This window comes from Myotis davidii, unplaced genomic scaffold (assembly GCF_000327345.1).
Source record: "Myotis davidii unplaced genomic scaffold, ASM32734v1 scaffold185, whole genome shotgun sequence".
Taxonomy (NCBI): Eukaryota; Metazoa; Chordata; class Mammalia; order Chiroptera; family Vespertilionidae; genus Myotis; species Myotis davidii.
Genome location: NW_006297811.1, coordinates 2,096,362 through 2,121,623, shown reverse-complemented (window position 1 = coordinate 2,121,623; position 25,262 = coordinate 2,096,362). Strand labels below are relative to the sequence as shown.

The following is a 25,262-nucleotide window of genomic DNA, read 5'->3' as shown; positions in this document are numbered from 1 at the left end:
TGAACCCTCTCCAATTCAAGTCAATGTTACCTTTATGCTGGTCCATGCTCCTCTGTTCCCATTCTCTTTATGAATCAAAACTATGCACTTAATTCAAGGCATGAGGGATGGTTTGGATCAGAATACCCATGATTCAAACCTGGGCCATTCATTTTATCTCACATGTGCTCTTGGGCAAGTCACAACTTCTCTGGGCCTTCACTGCCTCACTTGTACGATGAGGAAATGTGGTCGCCAAATTAGAGATGGTATTTGTAAAGTTTCGAGACCTAGGGCCTACTTTGTTACAGAAGTTAAATAGCAGATCATTTAAAGATGGTGATGCTGCTTGAAAAGCACCAGTTGACATAAAATTCAGTAGAGCAGACATGTGATCTGAGCTGGGCTTTAGACATAGATTTGTGGCCACCTCTATGAAATTTGCTGGTGGCATCTACTTGGAAGTCAATGCAAATATCATATTTGGGGAATGAGTCATCTAAATAGGCTAGACAAATTTCAGAACCACTCCCAGGCACCTATAAGTTTTTTGAATCCATGAAAGCGGTTTGTCAGTATTTTAGCTTTAGATTTTAATAAATACCAGTTCAGGCAAAAGATTGAGAATAACTGCTAGAGAAACACTTATACAATGTGCTGTTTATATGTTATGTTACTGAATTTGATTACAGATTCAAGAAGGCTGTCTCCACTGCTATAATCCTGATACCTGACATGGCACCTCCCACATTGTAGGGACTTGATAAACAGTCATCCAATAAATGCGGGACACTGGGTGCTCCAGGGCAAAAAGGGCAAATCTGGCAGATAAATGAAATCTGGTAGATACATGAAAATGCCATGAATTTTAATGTAGCTTAGATTTTTAACAATAATTTATAAGTTCTATTTATAAAATGTGTACATTGCTATTGCCTACCCCTGCCAAACTAACCAAGGAGTCAAGAAAAGAGGCATTCAGATATCTAATGATAAAGTCTGAATATAAAATGCAACCAACCTGTCAAAAGAACGTGCAAAAGATGAAGACTTATTTATATGGAGGTCCCTTGTTAGATGCCAAAGAACTGCAAACTTTGCATGTGCCTCCATCTTTATTTTCTGAGGAGGAATATAAGAGATTACATTATTTTACTTTCCTTTGAAGATGTTAAGTGATTTTAGTAAAAATCAAAGGAGCTATTTAAGAGAGAATGTTATGTTCAATGTTCATGATACTCCAAAACACTGCAATAAACTTTATTTTTTCATGGAAGTAGAAACATAAAAAATACTTAAATAAATACAAAATATTAAACATAAAGGATCACCTTATGCTGTCTGATAATTATTCAATTCAGAGAGGTAATCAGTTTACTAGTTTATTGTAAGGAAAAGTGTTGATAATGTGCATGCCTCATGATATTCTCAGTATAGGAAGTACTTTTCCCCCTCATTTTGATATAAATACTTAGTAGTCAAAATTGATTTTGTTGTACTATACGATTTACTTTTGCTACCAGAAATTATATATTAATCCCAAATAAATTTATCACTGACAAAGCTGGTTTGATTAAAAAATTTAAACACCTAAAACATTATTTGTACAAGAAAAATATCACACTATTTTTGGAATTATTTGACTAAGATTTCAGTGTTAAGATAATAATGGATAGAACAATGTAAAAGTAAATTATTTAGAAAGACCAGCATTTAGTATTAGATAATGAACATGTATTAATGTAAATCAAGTAGAAATTGTGATATTATTAAAATGTTTATAGTCTTTCTCTAGCACTTGTAGAATCCTTCAAGTAAAAGCCCCCCTAAACCTGGAACTGTTTAAATTGCTTGTGATAGGTCAGAGAATTGCTTGCTTTTTCTGAGGGCATAATAAATGCTTTTCCTATAAACCCTGTGTTTATACATCAACCAATACAAACATGTAAAAACAAAGTAAATAATAACAGGTACTTTAACTTTTTACATGGCTGTGAAGTATCTTTATTCAGGACTTAGTATTTCTTTACAAATGAAATGTTGCACAAGTAAACAGGTATGTAATTTGTCCTAAATATATGTAATGTAATGTAAAACAAAATTTAATTAAAATATAAGGCTTTATTTAAAATTTTATTTCTGAACAGTTCTGAAAGAATGTGTTGCAGCTAAAATAGAATTTTAACATTTTTCCTGGGAATAAACTTTTCATTCTTTTTCATTTTCTTCTCCATTTGCCACTTCCCTACCCTGCCAAATGTTTCATTTACTCAACACAATGCCTTTTCGTTTTAATCATGTTTCTTGTTGTTGTTTTTTTAAAAAAATATATTTTTATTCATTTCAGAGAGGAAAGGAGAGTGAGAGAGAGAAACATCAATGATGAGAGAGAATCATTGATCAGCTGCCTCCTGTACGTCCCCTACTGGGGATAGGGCCCGCAATCTAGGCATGTGCCTTGACCAGAATTGAACTCGGGACCCTTCAGTCCACAGGTCAATGATCTATCCACTGAGCCAAACCAGCCAGGACAACACAAAGCCTTTTTGAGTATGACCCATCCAAACTCACTAGAATTGAGGCTTTATTCAATTAGGGCAATTCACTTCTAAAAGCTATTTAATAAAATCTTGAATTTATATTACAGAGCAGGTGCAGGAAGACCACATACTTTATTAAGTTACCTGGAAGAGATCAATACAAAATCCTTATTTTGGACATGTAATGTAATGAAAATAATACAATCTCACATATTAGCATTATATAGCTGATAAATGTAAATGACACATATTATTTCATTTCCCATGTATTAATGTATCCATCAGTACCACAACTGAGGCCATGGAGGGCTCTTGAATGAGTCTAGAACTTGGACCAGCAAAAAACTTAATCATCACTACCCATAACTGGTGTCCTATACCAAGAAATAAACCCAGTATTTGATTTGGGGTTACTTGATTTTTCATTGTACTGATGCTTTTGTAAAGAACTTTTCTCTAAAAAGAATAGAACCTTTATTTTAAAAACATTAAAATCACTCTGAACAAACCTCTATTTTCTCTTATTCAGATACTAGCTGCAATCATTTTCATAGGGTTTCCCAACTTTACATTTGGTATAATAGGAATGGGGAGTGGACACAGGATAAGAGAAGTCACCTTGTCTTTATGAGTTAACTGCTGGCTTATCACATCCTCACAGATGCTGGAAGAAGGAACCAAGTTATGTAACTGGTAGAACAGCTCCACACTCTTTTGGTGGTGCTGAGGGGTGCTATCTCCCAGCTGGTCCCATAGTGTGAAAGCTACGTGCTGTAGAAAAAGAGGTAAAAGTAACAGTATTATAAAACCATAAATGAAAATTCATTAAACTTCCTACTGGTACATATAAGTCTGACGGCCAGAACTCAAAGGTCTTCAATACTCATTATGACACTGGGATGAGATTTAAAAGTGTACCTTTCACCTACCTACTGTCATTCAGGCTCTTAGAACCTCTGAGACATATAAAGTAGGTCATCTGTATTTCAGAGCTCCATGTATGTGTTAACACAGCACTTGCTCTATGACAGTGTTTAAAAAAAAAAAAAGTACAACCCCGTTCGTGCCTCCAAAAAAGAAAAAAAAAGTACAATCATCAGGGTCTATCACCACAACCTTATAGAAATCAATTTTAATCCAGCAGCAGGAAATATCTGGAAGGACACAATGACTTGAAAGCAGATAAAGAAATGTTTAAATTTTTTTATGTATAAAAAAAATCTACTTAAGATGTAAAACAATGCAAATACTAGGTATACTTGATGTTCTTTCTATATAGAGAATATCATTTGTACTGTTGCAGAAATTAAAGACTACATTTTTCCTCAATGTCGTCATACACCACAGATGATAAGCAAACAATATACAGTCAGAAAAACTTTTCCTAGGAGTTTTGAAGAGCTAAGTTGTACAAAGCAAAGTGCCACAACCACTTCATCTGGAAATAAGTTTTACTCTATAGAGCTTTCCTTTTTCCTTTTTAATTTTAGCTGAAATTATTTCCTCCATGGATTTAGTGCTTTAATAATTGCCTTTTATTTACCTTAATATTCCCCTCATCCTTATCTTTTTTCTCCACACAAAAGTGGGAACAAGATGGGCAAAGCAGTACACATAAAGTGTATCTTTTTCTATATAGTATGATATTAAGGTGTTAAATTAAGCCTGATTATCATCTCTAAAGTCTTTGCCATGCAAACTAAGTTAAGTATCACCCTAGTCATGTATGTAGTTAGAATTTACCTTGAAAAATTCAGTCTTCTCAGCTATGTACTTCAGATTGCCCGGAGTGAGGGGCGGTCTAATAACCACAGCTACTCTTCCCTGGTTTGGACTTAAGGGTTGCACAGGTTCCACACTGTTGATGTTTTCCCCAGTGACCATGACCACAGACTGAGTCAATCCCACCAGGTCCATGACTAGTGAGATAGCGACACTCTGCACACTGAAATCACTTGCTTGGTTGCATGCATTCATTAGAGTCTGGAGCCACAGTGGAGGCTGCACATGCTCACAGTCTGAAACAAAAGATGGAAGCCAACACAGTTCATCACACTAAACCTTCATACATACTCTAACTCTCCAGTTAATTTAAAATAACAAAGCTCCTCTACTTACTACCTTTAGGTCTTGATCTGTTAACAAAACCAATGGCTTCTCAACTAGACTAGAAAATACAGCAGTAACAAGACTGTCATAAACTTGTTTTTCATATGTACTTTTCTTATGGCAAGTCATACAATCTGTTTTCCTGTACTGAGATTGTGTATTAGTCAAACATTATTATGTAGTAATCACTGAACTGTGTGTATATATAAAAATTTACATGAAGGTAAATACATACACTAGTCATAATAAAGAAAACCACTGAGAAAAACAACAGTGGATCTAAATATTAGATTCATTTTCTCCAAAGAATGGAATTAATTTCCTTCTTAGTTTCTATTCACTTGCAAGAAAACTACTTCAAAATCATAACTTTTCCAACATAATCTCCCCATGACAGTATTTCATTTAAAGAAAATCTACAAATTAAAAAACACCTTAAACATACCTCAGTTTTAATATCTGAGTACTCCTGGGTTAAAAAAAATAGCATGCCACAGAAAATTTTTGAATATGAATAAAACAAACTACCTTACCGATCTCTGACTGTTCAGAATGTAACTCTGAGGTATGGTTCCCGTCTGCAATGTAAACTGGAAAACTTGAGCACTCCAGGAAGAGCTGGCAGGCAGCAAGGAAGGCAGAAAGGTATTCTTTGGAAGTTTTCTGTTTACTTATATTTCTGTCCTTTACATCTCCATGTGAATCCCTGTCCCATTTTGAAGTGTCTCCTTGCTCTCGGCTGAGATCCCCATGATGCTCTGTAGCCAAAGCTTGTGAGAAAGAGTTACTCTGAACAATGTAGAGGTTGATAAGTCTGGTGAGAAACTGCTGGACATACTCCAAGCAGCACTGCATTGCAGTCTTTTGGACTGTCTTCCCACCTCGGGTTGCTGTCCCCTGAGTGACTATGGAGGCAGGCTGGATGATGGTTTCTTCAGATCCCACAGTGGAAGCCGTTTCTGTCTCAGAGGATGTGCTACCAATTGGGATGGCAGCTGCTCCCTGCCCCTCACTCAGTTCTCTGTCAATGTCATCAGTTCGATCTGCTTGATACTGTATAAACTCAGTGAATCCACTCTCTGATGACTGACTACTTGGTGGATTTTCTCCATCTTCAAACACTTCAGTAGGATTTTCAAGAGTAACTGATGATACCTGGTAGAAATGAAAAAGAACTGCTTAGTAGCTAAATGTATATATTAGGAATTAAAAATTAGAAATGACCATATTTGGAGAAAAGTCAATTTTAGATTCCTATTCACAACTTTATATATTCAGTTAAATCTTAAAATAGATTCTACAATTGATTTATATGTCTATGATAACCAATAGGAAATATGGATATGGTTCTAATGAATATGTCAATTTAACTCATTTAGTAAACATTTATTTTTCACCATATGCATAGCATAAAGTTATGTTCATCAGGGCAAAATATGTGAATGTACAAATTTCTAAGATTCATATCCTTTTTTTCAAAAGACTAAGAATTTATTCAATCCACTTCATGAAAACACTTTCCTAATGTCTAAATAATGTAATTTTCCTAATGTCTAAACAATGTAAGGAAAAAGAATTAGAACTAAATCTAGTAGGTCATCTGTTTAGGACCGCATGAGTGTGAAATTGGTCTGAAAAGTATAAAGTACTATTTAAATGTTTGCTATTAACATTCTTACATTCTTTCACTGAACAGTTACTGGACCTACATTATGTGCCAAACACTGTATTGGGTACTAGGAATTAAAGGAGTAGTTTATAATCTAGAGGACAAGATAGGAAACAATTAAAATATAAATTAAAAAATGAAGCAGCTACTCAGTACAGCGGGAATAGGTAGACTGTTCCCCTCCCTATGATAAGACTAAGTACAAATCATTATGCATATTTTCTGGCCTAGTGCAAGTAAACAAGAGTCTCAGCATGAGTTCTTTGGGAAATTGTGCCAGAGCATCATTTGAATTTGAGTAAGATCTCTAAAGATAAGTACTCAATGCTCCGCTGCCACAAGGTGGGGCCTCACCCAATGTTCCTTGCTCCAGTGAATCATACCACCATTCATCAATCCAGGAAGGCAGAAACCTAGGGGGGGATTCTTGGAACCTTGTCCACCTCTCCTCCACACTTCTTTTACATCCACTTCAGTATAGTGGTTAAGGGTTCTGGCCATTGGTCAGCTAAGGCTCTGCCACTTACTAGCTTGGGAAGTTCTTTAACTTCAAACCTTAGTCTCCTAATTTGTATAAACGACATGACAATAATTCCTACATTTTACAGTTGCTATGAGGCTTAAGTAAGACAGAATATATAAAGTACCTGGCATAATACCTGACACTTAATAGACATTCAATAAATGTAATTACTCATTATCCTTACCGATCCATTACTACTACCTATACATGGCTAATCCATCCATTTCTCTGTCTTAACTCCCCCATCTTAGCACGTTACCACCACCTCTCAGCAGCACTACTGCAGGTCTCCCCACACCCATTTTTGTTTCTAGATCCACACTCCACACTGCAGCCAGAGTAATTTTTCTCACACACAAATCTGATTATGTCACTTGCCTTTTTCCCTTGAGTGTGTTCCTAAGTTAAAGAGTAAAAGCCTTAGTACAGTGAATAAGCTCTGTAAGACCTGGCTCTTGCCCACCTTAAGAGCTGGATCTCCCCTGCACTGTCTGCAATGAGCTCCTGTCTGCCGAAGCCTTTGCAAATGTTCTTTCCTCTAGCAAATGTTGTCTTCTTTCTTCCTCACTCACACCCTAAATTCCTTTGGTGTTTCACTCAATCCTTTCTCAAGAAAGCCTTCTTGACCCCCAATCTAGATTAGATCCATATTTCTACCACTCATATCTTCCTTCATACGTTCATCACAACTGTAATTAAATGTGTAATTATTTGTCTAATGTCTGTCTCCTAGAAAAAAAGGGTAGAGAGGGCAGAGACTGTGCCTAGTTCAACCTCTGGATACCCAGCATTAGTGAATGAATGAAAACAGGCTATATTCTCTATTTCAAAGATAAGAAAACTGAGGCTCAGGGAAGTTAAAAGATAAATTAAAACAACAAAAACAACAAACTTGCCCTAGCCCTGTGGTCGGCAAACTGTGGCTCGCGAGCCACATGCGGCTCTTTGGCCCCTTCACTGTGGCTCTTCCACAAAATACCGACTCTGTGCATGGGCCACGAAGTTTCAATCGCTCTGTACGTGCGTGCCACACTTGGTATTTTGTGGAAGAGCCACACTCAAGGGGCCAAAGGGCCGCATGTGGCTCATGAGCCGCGGTTTGCCAATCCACAGTTTGCTGACCACTGCAGCCAGTTTGGCTCAGTGGATAGAGCATCAGCCCACAGACTGAAGGGTCCCGGGATCCATTAGATTCTGGTCAAGAGCAGGTACCTTGGTTGCAGGCTTGATCCCCAACCCTGGTAGGTGTGAGTGTGTCTCTCTCACATCAACGTTTCTCTGTCTCTCCCCATCCCTTTCACTCTCTCTAAAAACCACTGGAAAAATATCCTCGGTGAGGATTAACAACAACAAAAACAACCCCCAAAAAACTTGCCCAAGGTTACAACAAATAAATTTATTAGTTAGAAGAGTTCAATTAGGTGATTCTAATCTTCATAGCTCTTATCACCATATCATATCACTTTATCTGTAACAGTATGAAATTTTCATATTATAATGCCAAAGTTAGAGATGGCTATCATAATGACCTTATCAATTTTTCCTCTGAAAGGTTAACAATCATCTAAAATCCTGTATTAATACACTTTTTTAAATGTATTATTTAAATGGTAGAAGTCATTAGCTTTAGTGTAAAGTCATTTCTGTATCGATCTTTTTTAAAGATCATAAAACAATGGATATTAAATTACTAGAATTCAAGCTACAAAATTCAATTAAACTTGCATACATTTATAATATTTAGCTGTATGGTATATATTACATAACTAGACTTCAGATTATTTTATAATAAAATTTTTCTGAAAATAGAAAGAAATAACATGTTTTGGACATTTGGGTATAGAGATCCAATACACTTATTTTTTTTAAATGTACTAAGAGCACAGAGATATAATTTTTTTTAAATATATTTTATTGATTTTTTACAGAGAGGAAGGGAGAGGGATAGAGAGTTGGAAACATCAATGAGAGAGAAACATCAAGAGTAAGACAGGATATATAAAGCTGTCTGCCGAACATCTCCTACTGGGGATGTGCCCGCAACCAGAACTGAACCTGGGACCTTTTCAGTTCGCAGGCCGACGCTCTATCCACTGAGCCAAACCGGTTAGGGTGAGACTCATAATTTTTTAAAGAACCATTCCTTCACTTACACTTTAAAAAATTATAGAAAATACCCTCAGCTTTCAAATATGATCAATATTCAGACATCTCAGTGAAGATACCACCATTGTATTTCAGTAAAAAATAGGAAAGAAGATATAAGCCCTGGGAACATAGAAGAAACCAGAGACAGAGGCGGTGGTGGGGAGCAATAGGAAGGGAGTAGGGGAGAGGGAGACAGAGACAGAGAGAGGAGCATATGTTAAGGTTAATGAACCATTATATATTTTTAAAAGTATATTATTTGATTATATTTCATTATTAAAAATTGATGTTCCCAATACCTTACCTTTAATCATCAATAAGTGCCTCCAGATGTTTTCTACATAGTAAATATTCATATATTTAAATATGCTGAAAGAATGCTCAGATCCTTTCCCTGCTCTCACTAATCTCATTTATATAAATAGCAAAGCTTCAAAAGCAGTTAATACTTATTCTAGTTTTATTTCTAAGATCCAAGAGGCATACATTAAGGAAAAACAACAAACAAAATGAATTTCTCAACAATAGAATCATATCATAACAGAATGTCACATATAAATAAGCAGTAGGAAGGAAAGTCAGAGACCGGTTTTAGTTTATGTAGGATAATCCTGGATTTATTTAAATTGATTGAGGGTCAGTAATGATCATTTCATATATGAAGATCGATATATTTAGAAGGACCAAGAAAAGTTTTAGGATTATTAGTTGGTGATAAAAATTGTATGAAATTGTCCTGATAATATATTTTTCCTGGCTGAACAATAAAAAAGCAACGGGAAAAAAAAAACAAGGGCAACTCCACAAATCCTGGATTTAGGTAACAAACCTTGTATGCCAGAAATTTTAAAATCTTTATTGTAAGATAGTGCCACTGTAACTATATAATTTCATTAATATTTTTGTTAATTTTTGCTAAAAATATTTTAATATTATAAACTTGAAAGCTTTTGAATTACTGATGTTGCCATAGATGTTTTGCAGGAGTTTAAGTATGTTACTAGTGCTAGATTAAAATCATTATAATTCTATTCAATGTCATAGAGTAAGGATTATGAATCTAGAAGAGATTCTGTATTTCAAAAAGAGCATGTAAAAAACCTACTGTATACATATGAAAGGACCAGTAAAGTTTAGATTATAAATATGTGGCTACTGAGCACTTGTAATGTAGCTGATCTGACAGAGATACTAAATTTTCTTATTTCAAGTGTTTTTGAATAAAATTTAGAATTTGAACAAAGATGTGCTAAAGTGCAAAATACACACTGAAATTTTGAAAACAGTACAAAAAGAATGTAAAATATCTAACTTTTTATATTACATCAATTTTATGATTACATGTTGAAATCATAATAAATTATCTAGAAAGGCCTAAATAAAATATAATTAAAATTATTTTTTCCTGTTTCTTTTTACTATTTAAAAGTGACTACCAGAGCCCTGGTCAGTTTGGTTCAGAGGTTAGAGCATTGGCATCGGCCCATAGACCAAAGTGTCTCAGGTTTGATTCCCAGTCAAGGGCATGTACCTTGCTTACAGGTTCAATCCCTGGCCCCGGTCAGGGATCATGGGGGAAGCAACCAATCAATGTGTCTCTCTTACACCAATGTTTCTTTCTCTTTCTCTTTCCCCCTCCTCTCTTCCTTCCACTCTCTAAGAAAAAAATCAATGAAAAAAAATATCAAGTGAGGATGAAAAAAATGAAAAAATAAAAGTGGCTACCAGAAATTTTAAAATTACATATATTGCTGGCATTGTATTTCTATTGGAAAGTGTTGATATAAACAGTTAAATTGCACTAGAGCCAAAGCCTACATAATGGTCTACTGCCACACATTTGGATCTATGCAAGATTCACTAAATCGTTTGGTATATGACTTTACTCAAATACTATTCTGCTTTGAAGATATAAACAGTTGACCCTTGAACAACATAGGGAGAGGGGAGATGTCAACCCCCTGCCCCCATAAACAGTTGAAATACATGTATAATTTTTGCCTCCCCAAAAAACTTAACTACTAACAGCCCAGTGTTGACAGGAAACCTTACAGATAACAGGAACAAGTCTATTAGCACATAGTTTGTACGTTATATGTATTATATACTATGTTCTTAAATAAACTAGAGAAAAGAAAATGTTAAGAAACCATAAGAAAAATACATATACAGTATTATACTGTATTTTTAAAAAATATATTTTTATTGATTTCAGAGAGTAAAGGAGAGACAGAGACAGAAACATCAATGAGAGAGAATCATTGATCGGCCACTTCCTGCACGCCCCACACTGGGACCGGCCTACACCTGGGCACACACAGGGAATCAAACCATGACCTCTTGGTTCATAGGTAGAAGCTCAATCACTGAGCCACGCTGGCTGGGCTATACTGTATTTTTGGATAGTGTAAGTTTGCACCACCTGTCAATACCTATATCAACATTATCACATATAACACAACACATAGTAGATCTTACATATATTAATAACATTGGACATCAAAAATGAAAAGATAATGTGAAGAAGAAATTCATAATTATCCACTGGTATAACAATTCACACATTGACCACAAAGCAGCATCAATATCACTGCTTTATGGTAGCTTAGAGTCATCGATATGATTGCTTCATGGTAGCCTAGCCTATATACTAATGAATAAATCACTATAAAATTTTATGGCATACAGTATTACAGTCATATTCATAATATAGAAATGGAAATATTGTTATATTTTAAAAATAAAACCACTTACCTCTGATGATTGGCTGATAAGCAGTTTCTTCAATTACAGGAAAGGAGCATAATGTAAGTAATGTAATTGTTTGAAAGCAAACTTATAAAATAGTAAGAGAATATATTAATTTTATTAAATATTATTCACCTTATGCCTATGCAAGGATAAGCTATCCACTTTCATACAAGTCATCCACACAAGGTTATCATACAGTTGTTGTGCAGTTATTAAATTTTCACATGAAGACACATACACAATAGATAAGTTTATAAACTGCATGACATGATGATTAGTTACTATTCACTAATTGGACATGGAACATCATAAATGTCTTCATCCTCATCTTCACATTGAGTAGGCTTAGGAGGAGGAAGAAGAGAGGTTGGTCTTGCTGTTTCAGGTGCAAAAGAGGTGGAACGGGTGGAAGGAATGGAAGGGGAGGCAGGGAGGTTGGTAAAACTTTACAGAAATACATTGCAATTCCTGACCTTTTCATTTATCTAAAAATGTTTCCATACGGTACCAATCCTTTCATTGTGTGCTTTATTTAGTTTTAAGCACCTGTATCATAGAAGGGCCTGTATCATAAAAGAAGTCAAGCGTAGTCTTAAATAAGTGAAACCCTTGTGCCAAACCGTCTAATGTCAATTTGTTTTCTGGCACTGCTTCTTCTATCTCCTTCTCCTCCTTGTCTGGCATTGCTAGTCCAGAGCACTCATCTCCCTCAAGTTATCTTCCGTCAATTCCTCTGGTGTGGTGTCTATTTATTCTTGAATTTCTCCAAGATTCATATGTTGAAACCCTTCACCCCCCCCCTTTTTTTGCCATATTCACAATATATTTCATGATTTCCTTGATTGACTCTGTCTTAAATCCTGTGAAGTCACTCACAACATCAGGGAACAGTTTTCTCCAGCAGAAATTTATAGTTTCAGGCTTGATGGCTTTCACAGCTTTTTACATAACAGTGATGGCATCTTCAATGGTGTAATCCTTCCTGACACTCATGATGTTCTATCAAGGTTCTCTTCTCTTCCATAGCATTGACAATTCTTCCCATAGAGTACCCTTTGTAATGGCCTTAAAGGCCCTCATGACCTCCTGACCTAGAGGCTGAATTGGAGACATTGTGTTTGAGGGCAGTAGACACTTCCAGGCTTTTGATATTGAATGGATGGGGCTCTGGGTGGTCAGAGGCATTGTCCAATGTCAAACAAACTTTAAAAGGTAGTCCCTTACTGGCAAGGTAAGGGACAAAGCAGCGATGGAACCAATGCAGAGAAAGGGTTCTCGTTCTTCAAGTCTTCTCATTATACAGTGAAAAGACCGGCAGCTGGTGTTTATCTTCCTCCTTGAAGGCTCAGGGTGCAGCAGCTTTATAGACAAAGACAGTCCTGATCATAAACCTGACTGTATTTGCACAAGAGTAATGTTAGCCTATCCCTTCCTGTCTTAACACCTGTTGCTCACATCTCTTCCTCAGTAATAAATGTCCTTTGGAAGTGCATTTCCCCAGAATATGGCATTTTCGTCTGCATTAAAAACCTGTCAGGCAGGTATTCTTTCTCCTCCATGATTTTCTTAATAGTGTCTAGGGGGTGGGCAAACTTTTTGACTCGAGGGCCACAATGGGTTCTTAAACTGGACCGGAGGGCCGGAACAAAAGCATGGATGGAGTGTTTGTGTGAACTAATATAAATTCAAAGTAAACATCATTACATAAAAGGGTACGGTCTTTTTTTTTTTAGTTTTATCCATTTCAAATGGGCCTGATCTGGCCCGCGGGCCGTAGTTTGCCCACGGCTGGTCTAGGATCTCATCTGCTGCCTCTTGGTTGGCAGAAACTGCTTTTGCTATTATCTTGACATTTTTTTAAACTAAACCTCCTTCTAAAATTATTCTCCAGCTTCATGGAAGGACCTCGAGAGTATTATGCTAAGCAAAATAAGCCAGTCAGAGAAAGATAAGTATCACATGTTCTCACTTATATGTCACATCTAATAAACAAAATAGATCCAGAGACACAGAAACATGGAACAGACTGTCGAATCTCAGAGGGAAGACAAGAATAGATGGGTGGGTGGGAAGAGATCAACCAAAAACTTGTACGCATATATTCATAATCCATGGACACAGACTGTAGGGTGGTAACGGCCTGGGGCAGAGAGGCGGGCTAGAAGGGGTCAATGAAGTAAAAAGGGGACATATGTAATATTTTCAATAATAAAGATTTAAAATAAATAAATAAATAAATAAATAAATAAATAAATAAATAAAATAATTCTCCAGCTTTAGAGCCTTCACCTTCCTTTCACTTTAATTTGTCACATAATGACTTCACTTTTTCTTGATTCATATTAGATTCCAGAGGTATGCCTTTCTTATAGCAATCTTGCACCCACATAAAAGCTGCATTTTCAATAAGAGATAAGATATTTGCAAGGTTTTTGCTTCTGCTGGCACAGGTATAGTGGCTGCTTCACAAATTTCCTTTTTATTAAAAAAAACAAAACAATTGTCTTAATGCTGGATTCATTTATCTTGAAATGGTGTCAAACACAGCTGCAGATCTCAATCTACGAAACATACCAAGCAAGTCAATTTTGCCTTGTAATGTCATGACTTTTCTCTGCTTCTTGGGAGTACTTCCAGTATCACCAGTGGCATTTTCTATGAGTTTCATGGTGTTATTCAAGGCTTATGGTATTGCACTAAACATAATAAAAGATACGCAAGAACTATGAGAGATCACTTTTTTACTTCAATATGCAATTTACTGTAGACAAGCTGCTTACACAGAGGTATTAGATGATTAGTGTCACACGTTGTAAGTGGATACTTGCAACACTTGTGCTCACTGCAAGAGCAACAGGATGTGGCTATGAAATTATTACAGTCATACAGTATGTACTAGAATTAATTTTATCACTTAAGTTTATTTTTGTGTTCTTTTAATTCTCACCTGAGGATATTTTTTTCCATTGATTTCTAGAGAGAGAAGAAGGGAGTGAGGAGGGGGGGAGGGAGGGAGAGAGAGGGAGAGAAGACAGAGAGAGAGAGAGAGAGAGAGAGAGAGAGAAAGAGAAAGAGAGAGAGAGAGAGAGAGAGAGAGAGAGAGAGAGAGAGAGATATTGACATGAGAGACACATCTATTGGCTGCCTCCTGTACAGACGGGCAACTGGGGATGGAACACACAACCTAGGTATGTTTCCTGACCAGGAATCAAACATGCCACCTTTGGTGTATGGGACGATGCTCCAACAAACTGAGCCACGCTGACCAGGCCATTTGAGAATAAGTATTGATAAATTTTAAATTTTTAATAATAGATGTATGTATTTTATGCTAGTAAATGATAAAATAGATTATTATCTACATATATTTCATGCATTCATAATATATCTAACTTTTGCCTAATTTTGTCATTTCTAACCTACAGGTTCATCTATGAATTTTTTCAAATTGTTGCAAATCTCCCCAAATTTTATATTTATTGAAAAATATCGGTGTATAAGTGGACCTACACAGTTCAAACCCATGTTATTTAAGGGTCCACTGTAACTGGTCTAATAACATAATTAACAGCTAATATTACCTTTTTGTCTTCCCATTCTTTCACTGAGTTGTTCTGCCCACTTGGAAACTGCAAAACACCTCCAGCACTGGCAGCTAACAGTGGAGGCTGAACTTTGCTAAGGATCTTTGAGCAGAGCCTGAGTGAATCTGTGAGTTCAGACAAGTGCAATGTCTGGAGATGGCTTGTCAGGGCAGAAACCATCCTGAGCAGCAACTGGGGCAAGTGTTCTGTCTGGATTTCAATATAAGTCTCCTGAAAATAAAAGTGAAGTGACAAAAGTTTAAATATGCAATCTGAAAGTTATATTATTTCACTGATTTTTAATCTATATAAAAAAGGAAATAATTCTTACTCATCTGTCATATTTTATATGTATCATGCTCTTAATTAACATTGTATAATCATTTTATTATTAGTGATATAAAATTTATATTCCCAAATTCTCAATTTAAGTATTTCAAAGATATATAACCAAACAATCCCCATTTTATTTGCTACATTACTGAAGTTATAACAAAAGTGAATACAGTACAAACAGGCTGAATGGCATACCTGACACAACACCCTCATGCTTCTAGTAGGCTTCAAAATGAGAAAGCAAAGAATTTAGGAGAGAAAAAGGGAAAAGATTCCCAAAAGTTATCATTTAGTAGAAAGAATCATTAATGAATATAAATACATTATCAGATGATTTTACACTAAACATTTAAAATTTCAATAACATGCAACTATGAAGTATATTCCATGTATTATATAGACTTGTACATGTATTATGTATATGTGTTACAGGACAAAACACTTGGAAAATTTTATGAAAAGAAAAAGCTAAGCCACAAGGGAAAAAATATTTAATATTAAAGATAAAATTTGTTTGAAGATAAGGTTTGTCTTCAACATGAAATATCTAAACTATATTAGATTTCCTCAATATTTTTTGCCAAGGTCATCTTACCAAAGAAACTATATCCAACAAAAAATCTACCAGGAGGCAGAAATTGGTCAGCTGTAACTCAGATGACTCACTATCTCCAGGCCCAGTCTGAAGTCTGGCATGCATTGTCCTCCTAAAGGCACAAAATTCACTTTATCAAGTATACTATCAAGTAAAATGAACATGTGACAACATCATTGGTTATTTTTAATGAGGGTCAATTCAGCAGTGGGGCATACACAGTAACATTCTTATGATGAAGTATATTCACTTTTCCCCAGGACACCACTGTACCTCTATGTGGAAAATTCCCAGGGCAAGCAAGTCTCCTAGGTTTAACCTCTCCCTTTTACTCCTATCCTGTATTTCCAAGTGTTCTGGATGGATTTCACTTTTGGGGACTTATTTCCTATTGCTCCCACTACAGATATCATCTTCTAGTTAAAAAGGATTATTTGTTGCTTTATTTCTAATTTCAGGGCTTTTGTTGATACACACTTGTCCACCTGGACTTTCACCCTCCCTCAACCTCATTCTCTCATATACAGAATGTATCTGTCCTTCAAGATTTAAGATCAAATGTTACCTCCTCCAGGAAGCCTCTTCTGATCCAAGCAGTAGAGATCATTACTCCAACATTCACATCAAATCATATTAATCCTATATGACCATCTACTGCCCTACACTCTGAAGACACAAGTTAAGAAGAATATGGTACAGCCCTAACCAGCAAGAAATATAAACATATAGATAAGTAAATGTAATAATGTGACAGTATAGGAAAAGTTGATTCTGATGAGAGACTTGAAGGAGTCATGGAAGACTACTGAAAAGAGGGTTATCTCTATATAGGACAATACCAGATAGGCAAAAGACAAAAAATATGTTTTAAGAAATAGCATAACTGCAGCATGAAAGTAATGTATGTGCAGGGACTAGTCCAGGTTACCTAAAAAAGGATGGATGTGTATGTTTGTAAATGAGAAATGAGGGCCAGGCAGCAAAAAGGCACTCATAGTTCCTTGGCATTCCTATTTTAATCTCTCTACTAAGGCATTTGTAAGTTTTAATTTAATACTAGGAGTATGTATGTGCATGTCTTACTTGTTCTTATTACAAAGTCTTTAAAAACAGGGACTAGATATGCCTAGCATAATGCTTTTCAACTGGGTACTCAGTATCTGAATCAGTAAATGTACAATTAATTTATCACACCAGCATTTATAGTTTCAAAAGACTTCTAATCCCAAATTCATACAGGCTTACTTTGTGACTATATGCTCCTGAGGCTTGAGAGGTTAATCTGGTTCTGAGAGAATTTGAACTACATTTCAGACAGAGATTCTACTTGGGTTCACTAGTGTCCTTGGGTTTTCAGAGCATTTTTTGAACTTTATGTCCTAGAGGGTGAAGGGCTTTTATTACTCAACTAGAGGCCCGGTGCGGTGGAGTCCCTCAGCCTGGCTGGCAATTGGGGCCAATCGGGGCTGATAGCCAGGGGAAGGAACCACGGGAGGTTGGCAGGCTATGGGAGGTTGGCTATGGGAGCACACTGAGCACCAGGAGGCAGTTCCTGTGTTGAGCGTCTGCCCCCTGGTGGTCAGTGCACATCATAGTGACCAGTCCACTGGTCGTTCAGTCTCTTAGGCTTTTATATATATAGACTAGGGGCCCGGTACACGAAATTCGTGCACTGGGTGTGGGGGCGGGGGGAGTGTCCCTCAGCCCAGCCTGCCCCCTCTCACATACTGGGAGCCCTCAGGCATTGACCCCCATCACCCTCCAATCGCATAATCGGCCCCTTGTCCAGGCCTGACGCCTCAGACAGAGGTGTCAGGCCTGGGCAGGGGACCCTCATTTCCCCCCATCACTGGTTCTGCCCCCAGCCCAGGCCTGATGCCTTGGCCAGAGGCGTAGACCCCCCATCCCCCTCCGATCGCCAATCACCGGATCGGCCCCTTGAACCGGCCTGAGGCCTCTGGCTGAGGTGTCCGGCCCGGGCCGCGGGGACCCGCAGCTGCAGCGGCCCCGCGATCGTGGGCTCTGCTTTAGGCCCAGGCAAGGGACCCCTAGCTCCTGGGACTTCCAGCTTCAATCGCGCCCAGCGCTGGCTCCACCCCTACTTCCTGCTATCACTGGCCAGGGCGGTAAAGGCGCCTGATTCTCCCATCATGGCTAGGGGGCAGGGCAAAGGCTGCCTTTGCCCTGCCCTCCAGCTCTTAGCTCCCCCCTGGGTTTCCAATCACTGTCAGTGGCAGGGGGCTTCTTCCTGCTTTCCCTTTCGTCTCCCTGCATTGTGCCTACATATGCAAATTAACCGCCATCTTGTCGGCAGTTAACTGCCAATCTTAGTTGGCAGTTAATTTGCATATAGCCCTGATTAGCCAATGAAAAGGGTAGCATCGTACGCCAATTACCATTTTTCTCTTTTATTAGTGTAGATAGTGACAATATAGCTGGTTCTATGGCTTTAAAAACACAAATATGACACTAAGGAATTTTCTGTTCTTCAAAGTGGGAATAATTTTGGGAATGTGTTCTAAGGCAGCAACCACGAATATGCTATTTTCTCTACAACAAAAACCAAACTGGATGAGTATAGATTGCAGAGGAAAAAGTTTAAATGTATACTGGTGATTGAATAACTTACCTCTGAACTATTCAATTCTAAGATTATATGATCAATAATTCTATATTCTAGAATAACAAGGTACAGCCAGGTTATGGCTATTAAATATATATTAACAGTTGTAAATAGTAGTGGTAAAATGTACAAAAAAATCTTTCCATTAGATTGAAGAACTTAAAAAACAAACAAAGAAAAGGCTGGCTTTGAATGCTATTAAATTAAAATGAAAGAAACAGTTTAACATACCTACAACACTCTTCAAACCAACGTGCCACATAATCCCACATATAATAAGGTTCAAAGGAATTAAAGAGAAGGTTGGCAGTTTTAATCAGCTCTGCTGTTTTCTTATTTTCCCTTAATTTACTAAAAAAGGAAAAGAAAATATAATAAATATTAACATTTATTTTTGCAAATTTAAATTTTAATACAATGTTGTTAGGGTGTATATATTCCTAGGCAGTTGTTAAAACACTTGCATGTAAGAAAATTGGAATATATGATTTTTATCTACTCCCATTCTCTTATTACATTCTAAGTAATTACTTTTCCAAATGTGAGTTTTCATAACTCAACTGTATGATCGAAGATAAAAAATTAAACTTGCATAAGAAAAAACAACTGCCTTTCCAGTAAAAGAACAGGACATTTTTTTGAACTAGTTTGAGTATCTGACTCTTAATTTGGCATTAAATTACCTTGTTTCACTTGGCATATATAAATTGAGTAGTGATTTGATTTTGACAGCCTTGATTCTGAAGTAACTTTGTCTGCTTTCCTGTAAGATTTACTTAAGAAACGTTAAGTTTATTTACTGAATTTCAATCTAGTATTCTTAGCTTGAAAAACAAAACAGCTAAAAAACTAATATACTGTATATAGCCATTATTACTAAAGTCCTATCAGGGAAAATAACTTTGTTATTGCAAGTGGGAATCCTTTAGCTTATTAATTACCCACTTACCTATCTCCTGCCACCCTCCTTACAATAAAAATAATCATTTTTAAATATAGTGAGGTATTGCCAATGCATTTAGCAAGTTGCAAGACATATCCCCACATTAAAGACTAATTAAATACTCTACAAGACAATATAAATTATCAGACAGAGTACAGAATAAAACAGTGTAACAGTTTAGTCAATATTAACTTCTCAAACAAAAATTACAGGATATTATATTTTCTAAAAATAAAAAACTGCCTATAATTATGTTTTAATATATAAAAGTAAAAAAGTAAGATTTTGTCAACATGTATTGATCAATGACTTAAAGAGGAGGACATGCTAATTTTATATGAGTTATCCTAGGCATTAAAAAATGTGTTTAGCCCTGGGGCTCCTGCAGGAGGCAACCAGTCAATATGTCTCTCACATTAGTGTGTGTTTTTCTCTCTCTCTCTTCTACTCCCCTCTCCCTTCCTTTTACTCTCTCTAAAAATCAATGGAAAAAATATCCTCAGGTGAGGATTAAAACAACAACAAAAGCGTTTATATATACCTGAAAAAGAAATAACCCTAACTTAAAAAAAAAGTTCTTTAAAGAACATTTGGTACCCTTTGATTCACTTAATTCAGTGTTCAAGTCATAAGTCATGTCATGCTTAATTTTTTGGTAATCTACCTGCTTAATTGAGCATGATCCTTGCTGAAGGGTGGTTCCATCTGAAGATCCAATTCTGCTTTGCACTGAGAATACAATGTTCTAAATACTTCAATCAGGACATCTTCTAGAATTACAGGCCCTAAAATGAATATACATATTAAAGACAAAATTAATTAGCATTGGCAAATCATGATTATCTAAAAACTGGCCAAAGAAAAGAATGCTTTAAAACAAGTATTTTTAAAATGAATTTATTGGAGTGACAGTGGTTAATAAAAGTATATAGATTTCTAGTATACAATTCTACAACTGTAATATACAAATCTAGTATACAATTCACCTGTATATGCATTGTACTGTGTTGTTTACCACCCCAAGTCAAGTCTCCTTCCATCACCATTTATCCTCCCTTTACTCTCTCCTAAACTCCCTTTCTTTTCTCTCTAGCAATCACCATACTGTTGTCTATGTCCGAATCTTTTATTTTTCCCTTAGCTTAATCCCTTCATCCTTTCTCACCCAGTTCCCAACTCCCTCTGCCCTGACAGCTGTCAGTCTTAAAACAAATATATTTTTTTTACAACAGTTTCTTTTTTCCCCTAGAAGCTAAACTAAACTTTACATTTTGATAACCTAACAGTAAAATAGTAAATAACTGAGCAAATGTTTATTTAACTTTAGGCTGACATAACAGAAATTACAGAATCAGGGAAATTGGTTTTGTCAATTAATAGTTGTTACTTTGGAAAATTTAACTTCTTTGAGCTTTAGTTTCCTCATCTAGAATGAGGATAATAATACCAAGTTTACATAAAGGTTGTTAGGGTCATGAAAAATATTTGTAAGGTGGGTGGCATAATTCCCAGGATATAATGATTATTCAGTAAATGATAGTAATATTACTACTATATTGAATTTAAGTAATATAAGAAGGAACAGGGCTAACCTATATTGCTATAATAGACAGCAATATCCTTAAAAAAAATTCGTGAGCTTCAATATATTAGTGCATATTAGCTAAAATAAACTCTCAAAGCCATTGATACAACTCATTTTAAATTTTTTATTTTAATTTTAAGAAATTAGGTACTATGTTATTTCATTTTTTGTCTGCTAGTATTTATGCTTATTAATTTTTGTCCTAGGGGCCATAACTAACTTCCCAATAGAATGATTATATAAGAAATATATAATGAAGGAAGGGGAAATACACAAGACAAAGGGAGTACGGGGAAAAATGTTAAGGGATACAACCCAAGTACTTTTGCTCAAGTCCTTGAATACTGTGAACTATAAGACAGCTATGCCCAGCTGGTGTGGCTCAGTGATTGACTACTGACTCATGAACCAGGAGGTCATGGTTTGAATTCTGATTAGGGCACATGCCTGGGTTTTGGGCTCAATCCCCAGTGGGGGGATGTGCAGGAGGCAGCCAATCAATGATTCTCTCTCATCATTGACGTTTCTATCTCTTACTCTCTCTCCCTTCCTCTCTGAAATCAATTTTTAAAAAGCATACATATTTACAAGACAGTCATGACATATCATAAATGTTTCAATTTAAGTAACTTAATAAGGATTAAGAAAATTTTAGATAGAATCTTTAAAATGACTTCTCTGCTACACACACAGATAACATACCAGTTGCATACATATCTACCTTCTTAACATTCTAGAGTGAATGTTAGGTAAGAAATTGTTAAGAATGTGTATTTAAAGGTCACCTCAAAATACAGCAATTTTTCTAAATAACAACTTTGCCTTATTTTTCTTATGAAAGAATACAAAACATGTGATCTTATTACCTAGCTCAGGTTTGTCCAGTAAACTGATCAAAATACGAAAAGGTTTTAGATCCTGTGTTAAAGTGGTCTCTTCTCCAAGTCCATTCATGTGTAAGATCCCCACCATTGCCTTTAAAAAGAAAAAGTACACTAGTCATTTAAATAAACAGTTTTCAAATAATTTTTTTCAAAAAATAGTATTTTTAATACATTGCCTATTGCTTTTCTGAAGCTTTCAATGAAGTTGGCTTTATCCTTCCACTAGGGGGAAAATATGTTACATTCATTTTTCTTGAGAAGAAAAAAGTGCTTACATTTTTTTTCTAGAAAAAAAGTGGAAAGTTAAAGAAAATCTAGAAAATAAAGTTATGAGTTATTTGACTGCCCAAAAGATAAAAATATTTATATTTAAGATAATCAATGTGCATCAAACTATGCCACATCATATGGTCGTGTCTGCCAGTATACAATTATTTTCCCATTGGTGACTCCAGACCATCTATATTCTTATAACCTCCTTCATTTTAAAATGCTTCATATACAGTATACTATGTATTTTCTTATTTTATTTTGAGATATCCTAAATAAATAAAGTTGATGTAAAAATAATATAAAATAAATCTATAGTTCATTTTAACATTTCCATTACAAAAGCAGTTTTACCAAACATTTAGATTCCTGTTGCAACCCACATTTCCCTGGGGCTTCAGAGGAAATAACACAGATCCTGGCTCATTTTGGAAAAGCTCCAATTTTCATTGGGCAGACAGGTGAGAAGCTGCAACTATGTTTTAATAAAGTTATGAAAACAAACTAAAAAAATAATAAAATCTCTGGACTTACACAGAAGTGAGTCAATCTTAAAATTACTTATTCATTTTATTGTGGTCATTTCCTTATTATTGTCACTCAGGAAGTTTGTGAGGCTTGTCTCTACCTCTTCAATTATGAATTAATTCAATTAAAGTAGAACCTTGTCTTACACTTGTTGCGCAACTCTAATGGTCAGAGAGTAACCAAAATGAAAATATTCATTACCTGGACCAACAATTCTTTTGAAAAGGTAGTAAAATAGTAAGTGGCATGTTCTTCAGGATTACTGTGTCTTGTGCTTCTGGGTCCTATGATAGCACCGTTGTTATCAAAACCTCCACAGAAATAAATTGCGAAATAAATTAAAATTCTCAAAACTGTTCACTAACACCAAAACAACGAATATCTCAAAACTAAACACTTACCGATTAGTAGCCCAATCAATGTCAGCAAGAGAGATCATTTTAGATAGTTTAATAAAGGAAAACCAATTCAATATGGAAGTGAGAATCATAGTATTCTTTCAGAATTATCCTGTTTTTTTTCTTCACATAAGTCTTATGAACAGTGCAATAACTGCAGAGTCAGAAAATTAAAATTAAGTGATATTGCGTCTGACTCCGGGTGGTAATGAGTTGTGAAGACAGGGCAAACACTGACGAAAAGTATAGAAGAACAAAGTATGCACGATGCTTTATTGCCTGAGAGACTGGTACCATGTGTAAGTCAGTAGTACTAGTCCTGATTCCTTTGATGACTTAAAAATTTTAGGAATTAGGGAGATAAAGGGAGGGAAAGTGGGAGATACCTATAATACTATCAACAATAAAAATATGTATTTTAAAAATTTTAGGAATTATGTCTCTATTTTGATTAAGTTATTCTTCTTTGTCTACATATTTATAGTAGAACAATCTCAACTTATAAGGGCAGAAAAAGCTTACCAAAGGGGTCATGACTTATGAATTAGCCTCTTCAACTAAGAAGCTTTTGAAATTTCTTCATACAATACACAGTTAATAGTGTTTACATTTTAATTGTCTATTTAAACAAATTTTTTAGTTTCTTCATTTAAGCCATACATAGCACTTGATAATATTTATGTATAGCAAACTTTTCTCCATCTTTTCCCAGCTAAGACCACACATGAAACACCTACCTAGAAGCCATGCATAAAGTCTTCGGTTCAGAGACATGTCCCTCCTTAATACTACATGAAGGGCTGCTGACAAGATCCTGATCATATCTGGTCGAGTGGCCTGAAAAAGTTAGGAATGTGGTTGTATTTAATCACATATAAAAACATTACTTTTTCCTCTTTAAAAAACAAAACACACACCTTACAATACATTCAAAAGTTTATTTTATTAAAGGAAACCTAGTTTTAGCTAAAAAGGTAAAGTTAAAAGAAAGATAAAAGGAAGCCTGTTAATTGATGTTAGGATTTTTTCTTTCTTTTTTATTTGTTTTTATAAATCTTTATTTTTTAAAGTATTACATATGTCCCCTTTTCCCCCATTGCCCTCTCCTCCCCCTCACCGCCAAGCCTTCATTACCCTATGTTTATGTCTATGGGTTATGCATAGATGCATATGAGAATTGATGTTAGTTTTAATAATATTACTAAATAATCCATTTAGAACAGAAGCTTGGAGTGTGAGCATTAGAAAATAACATTGAAATCAACTAGTTAACAATCACTCTCAAATAAAAAACCCAAGTTTCACGGAGCCTCAGTACTTAGCCTAATGTAAAAGCCTGGTTAGTGCCCAAGTTGAATAAGAAGTGACCTCCCTTTAATCACAAACTGGTGACCATTTTACTACACCATTCTTCTTGACAGTATTAAAAAGGGATTCACCCTTTTTATTTGTTTTAAAGGAATCTTAGAAAAATAATTGAGATGTTTCAAAATACAAATCATCAACAGCTGACAAATTACAGTTACTCATCAAAACACAAATGTTCTCCATTAACCTAAGAAACTCTCAAAGTGTGATTCCCAGACTCTAAGGCAGTGGTTCTCACCCTTGGCTGCATATTAGAATCACGCGGGAATCTTTTTAAAATCTTGATTTCTGGGCCTCAGGAGTTTAAAAAGATTCCCAGGTGATTCTAATGTGCTGCCAAGGTTGTGAACCACTGCTCTAGTGCCACGGGACAGAGCTGCTTACTGAGATGGTTGTTTGCCTGTGGGAGGGCTGGCCTGGTGGCAAAGC

The 25,262-nt window shown here is 35.8% G+C and overlaps 1 protein-coding gene across 7 annotated transcripts in view; it reads right to left on the bottom strand.

Annotated features, from left to right (window-relative positions):
- Window positions 1-25,262, bottom strand: part of DOPEY1 (dopey family member 1) — an 87,343-nt gene that overhangs the window by 37,637 nt on the left and 24,444 nt on the right. For 3 of the 7 annotated variants that reach the window (XM_006773453.2, XM_006773456.2, XM_006773458.2), the window contains exons 7-18: window positions 24,203-24,302; window positions 23,269-23,378; window positions 22,252-22,360; window positions 20,465-20,585; window positions 19,089-19,208; window positions 16,235-16,346; window positions 15,835-15,864; window positions 15,301-15,534; window positions 5,162-5,783; window positions 4,263-4,537; window positions 3,138-3,290; window positions 1,001-1,101 (exon numbers count right to left, since the gene is read on the bottom strand). In XM_006773453.2, coding sequence (XP_006773516.1) covers window positions 1,001-1,101; window positions 3,138-3,290; window positions 4,263-4,537; window positions 5,162-5,783; window positions 15,301-15,534; window positions 15,835-15,864; window positions 16,235-16,346; window positions 19,089-19,208; window positions 20,465-20,585; window positions 22,252-22,360; window positions 23,269-23,378; window positions 24,203-24,302 — 2,087 coding nt within the window. Of the gene's footprint in view, window positions 1-1,000; window positions 1,102-3,137; window positions 3,291-4,262; window positions 4,538-5,161; window positions 5,784-15,300; window positions 15,535-15,834; window positions 15,865-16,234; window positions 16,347-19,088; window positions 19,209-20,464; window positions 20,586-22,251; window positions 22,361-23,268; window positions 23,379-23,468; window positions 23,971-24,202; window positions 24,303-25,262 lie in introns of those variants that run through there. The other 4 variants (XM_006773454.2, XM_006773457.2, XM_006773460.2 and 1 more) reach the window with 3 other exon arrangements.